This window comes from Diorhabda sublineata, chromosome 3 (genome assembly GCF_026230105.1).
Source record: "Diorhabda sublineata isolate icDioSubl1.1 chromosome 3, icDioSubl1.1, whole genome shotgun sequence".
In the NCBI taxonomy this organism is placed as follows: Eukaryota; Metazoa; Arthropoda; class Insecta; order Coleoptera; family Chrysomelidae; genus Diorhabda; species Diorhabda sublineata.
Genome location: NC_079476.1, coordinates 21,530,625 through 21,545,429, shown reverse-complemented (window position 1 = coordinate 21,545,429; position 14,805 = coordinate 21,530,625). Strand labels below are relative to the sequence as shown.

At 28.8% G+C, this 14,805-nt stretch overlaps 2 protein-coding genes across 15 annotated transcripts in view; one reads left to right on the top strand and one right to left on the bottom strand.

Moving 5' to 3' along the window:
• LOC130441054 (rap guanine nucleotide exchange factor 2) overlaps positions 1–6,032 on the top strand; it is a 191,572-nt gene extending 185,540 nt beyond the window's left edge. For all 7 annotated transcript variants that reach the window (XM_056774542.1, XM_056774544.1, XM_056774543.1 and 4 more), the window contains one exon: positions 1,325–6,032. In XM_056774542.1, coding sequence (XP_056630520.1) covers positions 1,325–1,356 — 32 coding nt within the window. In that variant the 3' untranslated portion in view covers positions 1,357–6,032. The remainder of the gene's footprint in view (positions 1–1,324) is intronic.
• Positions 6,033–7,617: 1,585 nt separating this feature from the next.
• The window catches only part of LOC130441056 (protein pangolin, isoforms A/H/I/S), a 398,392-nt gene continuing 391,204 nt past the window's right edge, over positions 7,618–14,805 (bottom strand). For 6 of the 8 annotated variants that reach the window (XM_056774549.1, XM_056774551.1, XM_056774552.1 and 3 more), the window contains one exon: positions 7,618–14,365. In XM_056774549.1, coding sequence (XP_056630527.1) covers positions 13,885–14,365 — 481 coding nt within the window. In that variant the 3' untranslated portion in view covers positions 7,618–13,884. The remainder of the gene's footprint in view (positions 14,366–14,805) is intronic. The other 2 variants (XM_056774556.1, XM_056774557.1) reach the window with 1 other exon arrangement.

Below are 14,805 nucleotides of genomic sequence, written 5' to 3'. Positions count from 1 at the left end.
AATAATTTTTGGTGAATGGTTAGATCATAGAAAAATAACAGTATTTTATTTAATTAACTAAAAATTGTCATTGTTAATATCCTGTACTAGAATTCAGGAATATCTTTTATATATACATTTGATATTCAAGTATTATTTAATCTCAAGTACAATTTAAGTACTTTCACTTGTATTTTATGTTTTTTCAATAAAAAGGGGACACACTTTATTAATTTATCAAGTAATATTTGAAGCAGCATCAATTTAATGTGATTTTATACATTTAGAGATCATTTAATGATGGATGATTGACCTCTTTCATAGCTCAAAAAATTTAATGCATATGATGTGTGTTGGAAAAATTATGAAAATTTTATTTTTTCTTAATCGTTTACATCAATGTTATCGACACTTTCTTCCAATTCTTGAAATATTACTGAATCTCGTTTTTCCTCACAACTTTTAGTTGTTTTATTTGTAATACGCTTTTAATGTCAATTATGGTTTTAAAATTGATGGTTTTTGGTATTTTTTATGTTTAAACAATCCTAGTGTTGTTCTTATTCAATATTCAAATTTTGTTGCCACGAATTTCATACCCAGAAATTTCATGGTATTATCCACTATCATCAATAACTTCTCTGATTCGCAATCTCTTCTACCATAGATGTAAATATATATGTCTCAAAAGAAAGTTCACATTAATAAAAATTTGAGAAAATTAAGAAGTTTATTGAAAAAACGTTTGTTACATATTGAAGTTTCCTGTTTGCTATTTTATTATTAATTTAGGTAAATTTTTTATTCCTTGTAAATTAATTTGTTGTCGGTCCTGAATTATATTTTTATAATTATACATTTTTAATTGGTAGAATCTCATAAATACTACACATAAGTAATTTTCTTCTTCTTTATCCTTTGAATGATCTAAAATTATACTACTCTTGACACACTAACTCGAAAAGAACATTTGTGTGTGAGACCCAAGACAATTTTATACTAGAAATTGGTTCGTTGTTAACTCCAAAACCTATTGATCCTTATTTTGTTTCTGTAAAAAATTTTTTACACTTTAGTTTCTTTTGGAGTCTTGTAGTAAATGTGTGTCTCACTGCATAACGGTGCTGGGAGGGTTATAAGCAACCTTTTCTATTTATGTACAAATAAATTCGTTTATTATTCAGGTGAAGACATATTTGATTCTTCAGATGAATACGACACTGTCATTATTATGGTCTAACCATCATCAGTCACTATATAAGAGACGAGCACAACTGACAAGTACAAAAATACGCATTTATTATCAGTTGATTTGTGGTAATGAAATATTTTTTTTTTGGTACAGATGATGAAGAGACCCAAGTCTCGGCGGTGTGAACATTTTACCTTTACCAGTGATTTCAAAAAAATGATTGAGAAAATAAAATATTTATCGGTGTTTCTGCATTGCATATCAATACAAAATCAATACTCATTGATCTGTGTCCGTTTATTGTATGTGTGTGAAAAAAGTTTCAGGGTACTGGGGCAAAAACGCGTGTCTCGTTAGATATTTATCACAGTTTTAGTTTAGTATACTAGCGATTCTAGTAAATTTATTGAACTTGACTTAAGCTATAGTTACAAGAAATCAAAAGTATTGTTAATAACCATGGAACAATGAGTTTCATAATACATTTTTATTTAATCATGATTCCAACGTTTTCTTCATTTTTCCATGAGTAAGTTTTTGTGGATTGTAGATACGGTTCTTGTCCCTGTGAAAAGTACCTGATTATTATTTAGATTCAATACATAAGGTTTATAAATTTTAGATTATTTTATTTATATTAGTAAACATATTTGATTAATATAATGTACATATAAATGACAATATGATTTTTCTGTTTGTTTTAATTCATCTGATATCTTATTATTTCAAGTGTATTATATAAGTAGGTGTCAATTTAAGTAATGTGTCAAGTTTCTTTTAAAAAATATCTGTATATGTAGAAATATCATTGATTCAAATATAATGAAACCTCATTAACTAGAAAATATAATTATTATAATTTCTGTTATATATATTGTTATTATTAAAATTATAACCAACTATAGATACACCTCATGTTTTTAAACCACAACTTCTTTACTTGCAAAACGAATGTTGAATTAAATTTTCCTCAAAAATATTGATCAAATTTAGAGTCGATATAAACCACAGTCATAAGCTTTGAAAGAAATTAGTCAGTATTTGTTAATGCATACAAAATAGCAGAATTTGAGAGGTGATAAGATTATTTATCTAGATCTATAAATATATTTACTTATATGACACTAAAACCAAGTTCATTGTGCCTCACATCTACAGAGTATCTTCCAGTATATGTACCAGCTTCAAGATTGTAGATCTTCGCTCCTACAGGTTTCTTGTCCAAAGTATGTTTTGTATATACTAAAAAAGAAGGAGAATTCTAAATCCAGGAGAACTGTACTTTCATTTTTCTTCTCATAAAATATGCACTCATCGGTTTTTTTTACACCACCGAAAGGCTATGTGCCAATAAAATCCGTTATGGCTAGTTTTCTTGAAATTGTATTGGCATTTTCATTTCCTTTGTTTCCTGAGTGACAGGAACCAAGACTAAAGAGAGAATTATTTTTGCCTGTTAGTTCAAGTTTTCTTCAGCACTCCCATGTCATTATATGATATGGAGGCTCGGTGCTGATTGACTATTAAAACGAATTCCTTTGACATATTCTATTTTTCTCCAGTCAGTCACATATCCACGTAACCTTTTGCATTGATGCTTAGTGATTTAATATCCGTTTATTAAATAGAGCACAGCGCTTGTTGGTCAAACTTTTGCAAATACTTTAGTTGAAAAAACAGCAAATTTATTTGAGACTAATCTTCACATATTTATCTAGCAGACATTTTAGACAGCATTAGTATGAAAGAGTAATTTTTTTTATTTCAGTTGAAATTAACCACTGCTGGTCAGTCTTAATTTTTTTGGAACTCTAATTTTGAACAAAATTTACTTTCATTAAGTTTTTATTGGCATTAAGTTGTTACTTGTATATACACTCTTAAAGAAAATGAAAATATTCTTTGTTTACCAATGAGCTGTTTATCGAATAAATAGCACTGTTTGGTTCTAGCTTGTTACATGCCAAGCCTGGTTTGGAATTGGGATTGAAGCAAGCAAGCTGAAACTGGATTGATGCCAAACTAAACATTCAATGTGGTTCTTTGTTTATTGTTTGAATTACGTTTTCTCTACATCTAAAATTTTCGTATCTGCTATCTCCATTTAATAATTTATTAAAAGTAGTTCATTACAGTAACATAATGTAAGCTCCGGAATGTTACCACTATATCTCATTTAGAACTCTCTAATTTCTTAATAGGATAGTGATCTTCTTCTTTAATTTGTCATCGGTAAGATCTAGTTCATACTTTTGAAACGCACTGAGTATTTTTAGCAAATAAATACTTTTTTTAAAATTTTTATTCATATAATTTTACTTGATACAAATCTGGATAATATTAAAAGCATCACAAAGTCTTTGGGGGTCTTATGGGGCTTAATTATGTAACTATTATCGTAGCCGTCTAACCAAGTGACCGAAAGATTGTCAATTGATTAGATGATAAATTGCGAGCGTTATCAGACCCCTCAATTTTTCATTTAAATATTTTTCATTGCTGTCTTGAAAATCTACACATTGAAAAGACTAAAATAATATTGATTTTTCAATTTATGGCTCCTATCCAAATTATTGGCACATTTTCAGAATCTTTATTTTAAATTGACACCAACTGTACCATTTTTAAATCTTAATGCATTCCATATCTTGTAAATACCCTATTTAAATATTATTTGATAATAAAATAGGATTTAGATGTATATTATTGACAAATTATCGAAATTTAAATGTTTAAACGCATTTTAAAAATAAAAAATTGTTGCTAGTTGGGCTGGTATACGTCAGTACTTTAAAATATTTTTACCTTTCTGAAATCTAGTTCCTTGTTTTTTCCTAATGGAACAGGACAAGTCAATACTTTGGCAAGCTCGATACATTTATCTTATGGTTAATAAGGCATTGAATAAATGCAAACTATGTTTCCAAGCATGTAATAACAAGTTTTTGACATCAATTATTTATAACCTGACTCCAACGGATGTGCACGATAGCCCTGAATCAACTCTATTAAGTTTTAGCCTAGTAGTTGCAAAAACTGTGATTTTGTAATTTTTTTTATGATCACTGACATTGGAATCGCAAATTATAAAAAAATAATTTGGATACTTAACATTTTTGCGACATATTTTCCTTCCCACCTTTTTTTATAAAATAAATTTCGAATATTTGATTTAGTATACATCGTAAACTCTATATTAGACTAACTACTAGAATTTTTTTTCTGCTTGATAATTTTAAACTATTGAAAAGTGTTTTTCATATGGAACTTTTAGTCCTTTGTAACTTAACTAGTATTGTATTCCCTTTTATAATGATAATAAGAAGTTTCATGCAGATGCACAATTATATTTAGATGATATAAAGAAAAAAATATCTAGAAACATTTTTATATTGGACTATATACTAGACTGAATTTAACAGTGTTTTTTAAAAGTAATTGTGATTTTGTAAAACACATATGTTGAAAGACAGAGATAATCATTATTGTTTACTATATATTTTCATTTACTTATGTTTTCCATTAATTTTCCTTTCTAGAGCATGCCGGAAAATATAATGCAGTTTTATCCTATTCTATAATTACAAACTGTTGAAGTTACAATCATTTTACTTGCCATATGCTGGGTTTAATTGCAAGTGTATTAATTAATATGAGCGCATGAAAATAATCATTAATAGACTTAATTCACCTGTCCAAATAATCAAAGGTACTGTAGTCGACCCGAATTCCCTCATCTTAGCCACTTATCCAAGGATTGACTTTTGGGACGAACCATATTGTACTATGTTATCATATTGAATTTTCAGAATTCATGAAAAACTATATTTTTTTAACTCATGAGAGCAAATAAATTTTTTTCTTTCGCTTTTTGTCAACTTTCACTAGTTTTTTTACCAACATGTTACTAAACTAATAAAAAAAGTACATTTTTTCTATATAGAAGTTCATTAAAAAAAAACTCGTGTTGCCAAATGACGAAGTTTGGCAAAAAATAATTACAGAGTTCCAAAAATTTTAGTAAAAATAAAAAAAATTAGATTTCCGTATGAAAAATAGGATTGCATTGTAAACAAAGTCCTACATTACACTTTTTACATATTGTCCTCATTATAGAGCAGCATCCTTCACTGCTTTTTTTTTATCTGACACACTTATCAGAATGTGGTCGAGTCTATCGTATCTGATGTCATCGCTTACCCTGTAAAGTGAAGTACTAGGTCTTCCGGAAGATTTAGGGGAAGTTCCATACCTGGTTAAATATACTTGAACCAATCCCAGTTGAGTCATTGTTCTTCAACTCTTTCTGTAAGTTAGCAGGCATTTGTAAAGGGAACATCGATTAACCACCACCATTTTTTTGAACGAATATATGTCGATTGATATTCCCGTCCATTAAATCGGTACCCCACATACCGTCTATCGATATGTATGATTTTTTTCCAGCTTTTGGGTATTGTTTTATAATCGAGGAGTGATGATAGGTATCAAAACAGGTTCTCGATATTGTAACTACGTTGATGTCTAGCCCTTCATCTTTTTGTTGGGCAACGGACATTTCTTTGGGATCTTATTATCGCGGATAGTACCTGTACCCGTAAAACCATTCTTCCTAAGGTAGACTAACAGATTGAAGTTTGTGGCAAGCGTTTCTCGTTTGCTATTTCTGCTAACATTAAAACAATTTTGAAGAAACTGGTCATCTTCAGAACTGCAATTTTTATTTTTACCCTAGTTTTGCTCGGGGACAAAGTGATGGAATTTGGGGGAGGGGGGGTGTGCTGGTGTTCGGGTCACAGTATATGAACAAAAGAAATTTTTATTTTTATTACATACTATATCCTCACATTTTTTCATTCTTCTCGTTATTCTGATAATTGATACTGAAGATATTACTTTGTTGAAAGTTTAATAAGTACATCTCTGTCTATGGTATTTTGAGCTTAAACTTTTTTGCAATGTTTTTTTTTAGGATTTGTGATTAAAACTAGTCGCTCAATTTATAAAATGGAATGGCCATTCGTTTGATTTCTCTTATTTCCTACCAATGAAAATCTGAGAATTGAGACGAATACATCATTTATTTCGAATTTATTTTGATATTAAAAAATACTATTAGTTATATACTATTGTTTTAAGTAGATGTATATCTGTATATTAGTGTACAAATTTATTTCATTCACATTAAATGGCTTTAGAAACAGTACATGTCATTCACTTTTAATGTAATAATTTCCAAATAAATCTTAAACAAAAAAAAATGTTTTTTTTGGTTTCCCTGTATTCTCCACGTCGTTAAATGCTGTAAAATTGATTAACCACGAATGCTGTGTGGCGAGGTAAGAATGAGAGTGTAGAAAGAGAGTGGCAAGGGTTAGAATACGAGGGAGTGTACATTAATTACTCTAGGCCTTTTTACGTATGCCTACTTACAATGTGCATGCACGTTCTTAAGGGCCTGCGCGCCAAAGAGGGTTTATGTGCGGATTTATTGAAGATTGTCGATTCTTGATCGATTGCAGATTGGTGAATATTGACTGTCGATAATCAATAATTAAAACTATCATTAACAATAAACACTATTCAGTTGTATGTTTCATCGAATTGAAAGATATAGTGACATAAATAAAATGATTTAGGAGAATTGAAAACAATGAAAGTGAGAAGAAAAGTTATTTGGACATTAAGACAAAATGTGATAAGAGTCAAACCCTGATTCCAGACGAACAAGAGAAAATAAGAACACTCTGTTGCCGCATGCGCAACAAGTGGAATACAAATCTACTCCAGTCTGTCTTATTCAGTCGCCCGTTGCAACTGCTCCCTATCTTAGTACTGCAGCTCAATCAGGTCACAACCACACTCCTGAACTATCTTCTAATGCATTGATGAGTCACTTTCTTACTATATACCCTCAAAAAAACCTTACTTCATCAAACAATAATTACTAGCAAATGATCCAGTATGTCTCTTCTCTCCTCAAAAAGCCTCAACACATGGCCGGCGCCTTGTTGTCATGACTGCTCAATACATAACGCTCCCATCACCCTACCGGGACCTCGTGCACTCCAAGTATATGTCCGATATCGACAATCAACAACAAAAATTCATTATCGCTATCCAACAATCAACAGATAATTATTAAAAATCGATAATCAATAATCAATGATCAGCAATAAACATCCAAATACACGACCATCTATACAAAAACACTCAAACACAATCAACTAGAAAATCGCGCATGCAGACATGCCACTGGAACGCTGTGTTTACTAATATTCCCTGTTTATTTCTCTCTCTTTCGCCCACCTTACTCTCTATCTCTCTACCGTCCTCTCATTATGTTTCTCTGTCTTTCTACCGACCCCTCACTCTATTCCTCTTCGTCTTTTTCTCTACCACCCTCTTTTCCTCGGACAATAAGGGTAATAAATTAAATACATCAATTATTTGAAGTTTTGTATTGAATGATCCTAACCTATACGATGTTACGAACAGACGCTACTTACAAAGACATTATTAACATCTAAAATATTAATTTCTAGAAGTATTTATATATGTATAATCATTTACTTTATAAATTCAGTACATTTGAGAACGGTATTCAAAATACTACGATCCTAAATGTACAATTTTCAGACCAAACTAGATAACAGGCAATGTGTCACTTTAAAACTAATTGAAATACTAATATTATTTATTAGTAAGGGAAAAAGAAGAAAAATATTTGAGCTTTATCTGTAGTACAACTAATAAACAATATTAACATCAATATTTCAAGTTATTAATAATTATTATTGCCAATAATTGTATATAAAAATGTGAAAATAAAAAATGTAATTGTATTAAAAAATGAATACAAAATATTTTTTTCTTTCTTGATGGTTAAATAAGCCTTTTAAAAAGTGTTATAGAAGATAAGACTGTAATATGGAGCGTCCTTCAAAAAATTTTTTATATGCTTCTACTTTTCATTTATGGTTTTTTTTAATTGATAACAATGAATTTATTGTAATAGAGGTCTTTCATTTTTTATACCCAAAGCTATATAAAAATTGTCTTTTTTGTATTAAACGTACTACAAATGCTCAAAACTATATTTTATTGTCCAATCGAAAAAAAAATATGCCTGATGCTAGCTTGTCTTTACCTAAACAAACTCTAAGCTTTCTTCAACACGAAGGAATTGTTTTAATTTATTTAAACGTTTTGTGTCACCAAGGACGTAATTTTCATTCCTAAAAGATCATTAATACATTAGAAAAAATATTTTTATAATTATGCTTAATATTTTGGAAATAAATAAGTAAATAACATAGTTTATAATGAAAATTAAAGACGGACTTTTCGTAACAGTTCTATTAAGATAAATGTTAACTGACTGGTGAATAGTGGTTATTGTAGTAGAAACGAAAATATGACTCCGATTACAAATGCTCTACCAAGAAGGAAAAGTACATTGAAATAATACTTACTACTCTTTTTTAATGCAGAAATTATTTTCCGCTAAATGAAACAAATTTAAGTGTCAATATATATATTTAAAACTAAACAAAATACAAAATGTAAGAAATAAATGAAGTAATAAAAAACTTTGGAATTTTAATAAAAAAAGGGAGAATTGGAGATTATAACAAGAAATCAGCTTAACCAGATTTGAAATAATTGAAAGAGGAATAAATGAAATATAAATAAACTGACATGTTATTTTATGACTTCATTCTTTACTTAAGCACAGTAAGATATCGAAAATCTAGACGTGAAAAGATTATTTTTTTTAAATCTTTAGGAGACAATATAACAGAAATTGGAAATGTTATAACACACCAACTGCAAACTATTTGGCAAATAGTTAAATACTGACCAGTGATTTTGGTTCTCAACAGAATCATCATGGTAATGATAATTCGAAATTTTCGACTTGATACTGTATCTATCTAATTAAATATATCTTAAGCATAATCTTTATGCAGATTTGTAAGGTAAATTGGAATGAAATATTACGTCTTTTGATTTGACGAGTCGCTCTGTCGTTTTGAAAGAAAACTTTATTTTCAAATTACGTTACATTGCACTTATCCAAAACTTAAAGATATTTTCGTAAAATTAAGCAGTCACAATTTGTTCTTAACTGTCATTTAATTTGTTCATTACGCCCCAAAATGGAATATGGCACAGTTAATCTCTTTAAAACGGGACATAATTAACAAATTTTTCAAAAGTCAGTTGATAATTTGTTCCAAAAATTGATTGTAAACCACCATTCAAACATTGTATTAAAATAAATAGTAGAGATAATATGTAGTCTATAAGGTAGTGAAAATAACAAGGTCAAGAAATGACTGAATGAATAATTAATTGAAGCAAAAACCTTATATGAAAAAAATTAATCAGTTTATAATAATTATGTTTGAATGGTCGTTTGGAGTCATTAAATGCAAAATCCTGAGGGAAGCCAAACATAATGTTCATTTTAAATAGTATAAAATATCACATCTCCTTTCATATTAAAAAAAATTAAACGTAAAACTGAACACAAAAAGCATCTTCCAAAAGAAAATTAGAATGATTTTAACCATATTGATATTTCAAAAAAGTTATTTACATAAGTTTTTTTTTCAACAAAATATTGCAATGTGAAGAAATATTTGCACAATAATAAAGCTATTTAAATTGTAAAAGAAATCTAGAAATGAAATTTTTTCTACAAATGAGCATTTCTCAAATACAAAAATTAAGAAACTTTATTTAGAAATATAACCACGTTTTAGAGCTGCACAAGGCAGATGAGATATGAAAAAATATTAGCAGCATTTTCGAGAATAAAATTTAAAAAATTGATGAAGGTTACATTAGAAATAATTTGCTTTTATTACTTCCATGATTAGTCACTATAGCTGCCTGCCATTTATAACATAGTCCACAAAAAACCAATAAGGTCTTATGTACACAGGAACCTATCTTTCAGTACAATTGGAGAACTTGAGAATAATAATTTTAACTCTTTTTTAAACACTGAGAAATGCTCTCAATACAAAGTAGATAAACAAAAACAAAAATTATTAGGAATTGCTAAACAGATAATCATTCTCACAAAAAATTGTGTATGGCTCGCCACATTTAACAAATAAAATTTAAAAAGTCAAATAAAGCAAATTTTACAAGATAATAAGTTTTCTGATATAACATTTTTGTATGTACATAGTAATTACAATATTTTTGTAGCAATATACATCTTATTTCTAAGTTTCTCAAATTCTGGTAGTTGAAAATAAACTTTTTCATATAATATTGTCACTATTTCCAAAAAAGTTTAGTTAGGTTTGTTCCTAAATCTAGACATATTAATTTAGACACAATAAAAAAGCTAAAGTTTTCCATATATCAACTTAAACCTATTTTTTGAAATGAAATAGTATAATAAAAGTAATGGTTGATTTGAGGTTCTATGGATTGGATCAGGTACCATTTTTGATTTCAAAGAAAACTAGTCTAGATATAGCAACATCCTTTTTCAAACAAAAATTAAACTAAAACATCCATCTAATTTACGAATTTGAGCAAATACATTTGCAAAAAAACAGCAGTAAACTATGTGGCACTGAAGTTATTCACTCATATCAGTTAGATTCAAACAAAAAATCTAGAATAACTAGAAAAACTGAAATTGCACTTTACGAATCAACCAGTATGATAAATTATATGAATGATGCAGCCAAATATTTCCAAAGTTTTAATAAAAAAATATTATTACTGTAATATATGCACATTTTTATATCATTAAAGAGCCTCCGCACAAACTTATATATTTGTAATTCATTAGGTTAAAATAATTTTTTGAATCTTTAATATATTGAAAATTTTCGTTGATATTTAGAATTATTAGTTTTATGAATGTAAAATAACGTCTTCAAAATGTAATACTACAGATAAATGTTGATATGCACAATGAAAATGACCAATAATCTACAATAATTGACAGGTTTCTTGAATTATCATGTTTTCAGTTCACTTTCTTCGTAAATGTTCGTAGAAGCAATAAAATGTATATTACAGATTTTATAATTTTCTCCGTGCGGAAACTCAGCAAAGAAGAGATCACACAAGTACATATTTAAGTACTTTTAAGCTGCATCATCCAAATATGAAAATATATTTAATGAAAGAATAAAATGTCTTATTGATGGAACTCGTATTACTCTAACAAATTTCAATTGCACAAAATATGAAGTCTAAACTAAACAAATTATTATCCCATGTTCCAGTTTATCTTTCTATAACTATTTAGATACAATAAATAGTTTTACAGTCATTAATATATCACTTATTATAATATTCCTATAACAACACTGGATATTCAACAAAAAATGTAAATATGATTTCAATACAAATGAATATTAGAACTTTAAAAAAGAATCAAGTACTAATCTGAAATCATTGATAACGAAGAAGCAGGTAGATCAGTAGCTAGATGAAACAACTCATGAGCCTGATATTTATGGATTTTAAACAACATATAACACTATTCTTAGACCTAAATTGTATGAAGCTGTGGGAGACTTGGAATACCAACAAAAGATTGATTAAAACAACAATGGAGCCAATAATATTTAAAATAACTTTACAGAAAGAGTGCTTGAATTCCTCACATATAATAAAGCACTCAGACATGCTCTGCCATATCTATTATTTAATATTGACTGAATAGTGTGGTAAGTGAAGTGAACGAATATAAGAGGCACCATATCAATAACATCAGTGAAGGCGGACTTATGATTATGATAAAAGAGGAAGAAGAACAATAAATATACCTCCCAGTTTACAAATAAGCATAATGAATATCCTGGGTACTACTACCATACAACTACATCTGGTGCTAGAAGCCTTCCATAGGTCACTGAATCATATTGCGATTGAAGGAAAAGATTGTTTAATTTTAAGTGTTGGCATAGTGGTAGTAAACAGTGTTTTTAATATAAATGTCAGCAATGGTTACAGAAATTCCAATTTAGTCAAGAAACATGAAGGATATTGAGAAGTCAGTGTAAAGGTACTTTTGAAGATCCATTATATTATAGTATTTACTATGTGTATAATACTGTGATTCCTCGTTTCAATTAGTTTGAAAAATCAATCTAAGAAAATCTTGTTATTCTAAAAATAAAATAAATGGATACATCAAACAAGAACTTGGGATCCCAAAGAACTATACAGAGTATCAGAAAATTGATACTAATATAACTTATGAAGCAAAACTGTATGTTTTATTTATAATTTATAAAATGTACGGTTATTTCAATCAATTTATAACAAATCTAAATCAAACCTACAAAAATTATCACGGTATTGTGTTCCATTCAATCTTATTTATTCTTTCACTGTAACAGTCCATATAAATAACTAAAAATATTTAAAAAATCGGAAATTTGTAATATAAATTTCTATATAATATATATAGAGGTGATTTTGGCAAATGACATTTATGTTACATAGTAAAAAAAATTGCAGCACTTAAGTTCCAATTGAGATCATACGTACTGCACGACATTACACATAATTACCCACCATCTCTTTGACAACGCTACAGTTTGTAAAATCACAGGTGGTTTTATATACATCTTTCATCTCAAGCTTAACAACTTTGCTAAATGATATTTTGGACAATTTGAAATTTCTTTGTTAATATATTTAGGGATTTTCAATAATAATAACCATAAATTATTAAATTTGGAATATTTTGTATGAAATGTTTCCAACAAAAACCTATCAAAATAATCTTTACACCAAATTTGATTGGAGATTCATATCAGAAACTTCTTTGTTGTGGAATTTTCAAAAATTTATTCTTAAAAAAAACTTCTTGAAAAATAATTAGTTTTGAATCATGAGAATGAGATATTCTGTATGGACAACTTTGGAAATTCTTTTGATGTCTGTTGAGTTGAATGAGTTCTTCTTCATATTCTTCCTAAGATTAAAGAAGACTGTCCTATATAGTTGAATATAGTTCTTATTTGTATTAATTTTTTGTTAATGTTAGTTGAAAAGTACTAGAACTTATTGATCTATTTAGATTGTACTTTATGTAAAGTATGTTTTTCAAAAGTATATTGAGGAAGAATGATCAAAATGAGTAGTTCTGCTGAAACAAAGCTACTGGTGACGACAAAAAATAATCTAAGTGTGATCATATCGGTATTAAATATTTTGAAAATTTTCACACATAAATAAAAGAGAAAATTTTTTAAAAGATTGTGTTGTCTCATAAATTTATATTTCTTATATAAGAGGTAGAGCATGGTATAAATAAAAAATAGAAATTAGAATAATTCAAATATTAATATCAATTAAATGAATAGCGAGGATTTCAGTTAAATAATTTTTATAATTCCAAGTTGAATTTCTCTAATTAAGATTGTTTGATAAGCATCATCAATTTTTTTTATAAATTAATTTGAACTAATCACAAATAGAAATAGTTTTGTTAAGAATAAATAATTTTTGTTTGAAAAATTCTAAGCAAAAAAGTTTCCTAGGGTAGATACCTTGATGATAAGTCCAATTCAATAAATTCCTCTCCTTGGAGCGGTTAATTTTATTTAAACAATCCCTTTTGTGCAATATACCAACTACATATTTCAAAACGTTCCAAAATATCAATCAGCAAAGTGACCGGGTTAAGAATCCAGATTTTCTTGTTTAATTACTAGAGGCTACGTGACGCTAATAATCGACCGTGTCTCTTTGTTACCGTTGGCATCGGAATTATCGTTTCTAACGCACTGTCCCGTCAACTGATTCACACTCAGTGGATTGTTTATATCGTGGGGGTTAGTCCCTACTGGGTTTCGCGTAGGCTGATGATGATGTGAAACTGGGGGTAGAGGAACTTTGACATCAAACGCTTCATGTGGTGTCAAAGGACTCTGAAGCATATAAGGGCTTGCGACGCTGACTGACGGACTGGCTACGCTCGTCGAAGGACTAGGCATTACCATGCCACCAGGACTTGTTAGGCTGCTCAAGGCGGATAATCCTCCTGGACTTGACATGGACTGGTTCAGGCTCTCGTTGTCGTCGTCTGGTGGCGTATGGGCGTCACCCATGCTTCCGCAGCTGCCTAAATTGTCATCTGATTGGTTACCATCGTTTCCATCTCCTGCCTCCATATATCGTATACACTTTTTCTTTCGCCTGTAAAAAGTAAACTTTTATTATTTTAGAAAACATATTATTAATAACATGCTGGTCAAAATAAAAAACTTCGGCCATGCAGGGCTGTTAAAAAATTAATAAAATGGTTGTATTTTATTAAATATTGTAGACATGCTGGTGATTTCTTGCGAAAAATCAAAAAAAAAAAACTTAAAAAAATCACATCAATATTTTAAGTGAACTATTAATATAAGCAGAGCCAATGTATTATAAGGTTAATCTTTGATACACATAATATATAATGGTGTTACTAAAGACTGCAGTCCCATATAATTAGTTCACGAAAAATTTTGATTCATTAAATATTTCCAACATATTCCAAATTAGCTTGGTGTGAAAAATAATATTGTTAATTTCAATAATATAACGGTCGAAACAAAATGTGATAAAAGACGAAAAAAAGGGGAGTCATATTTTTT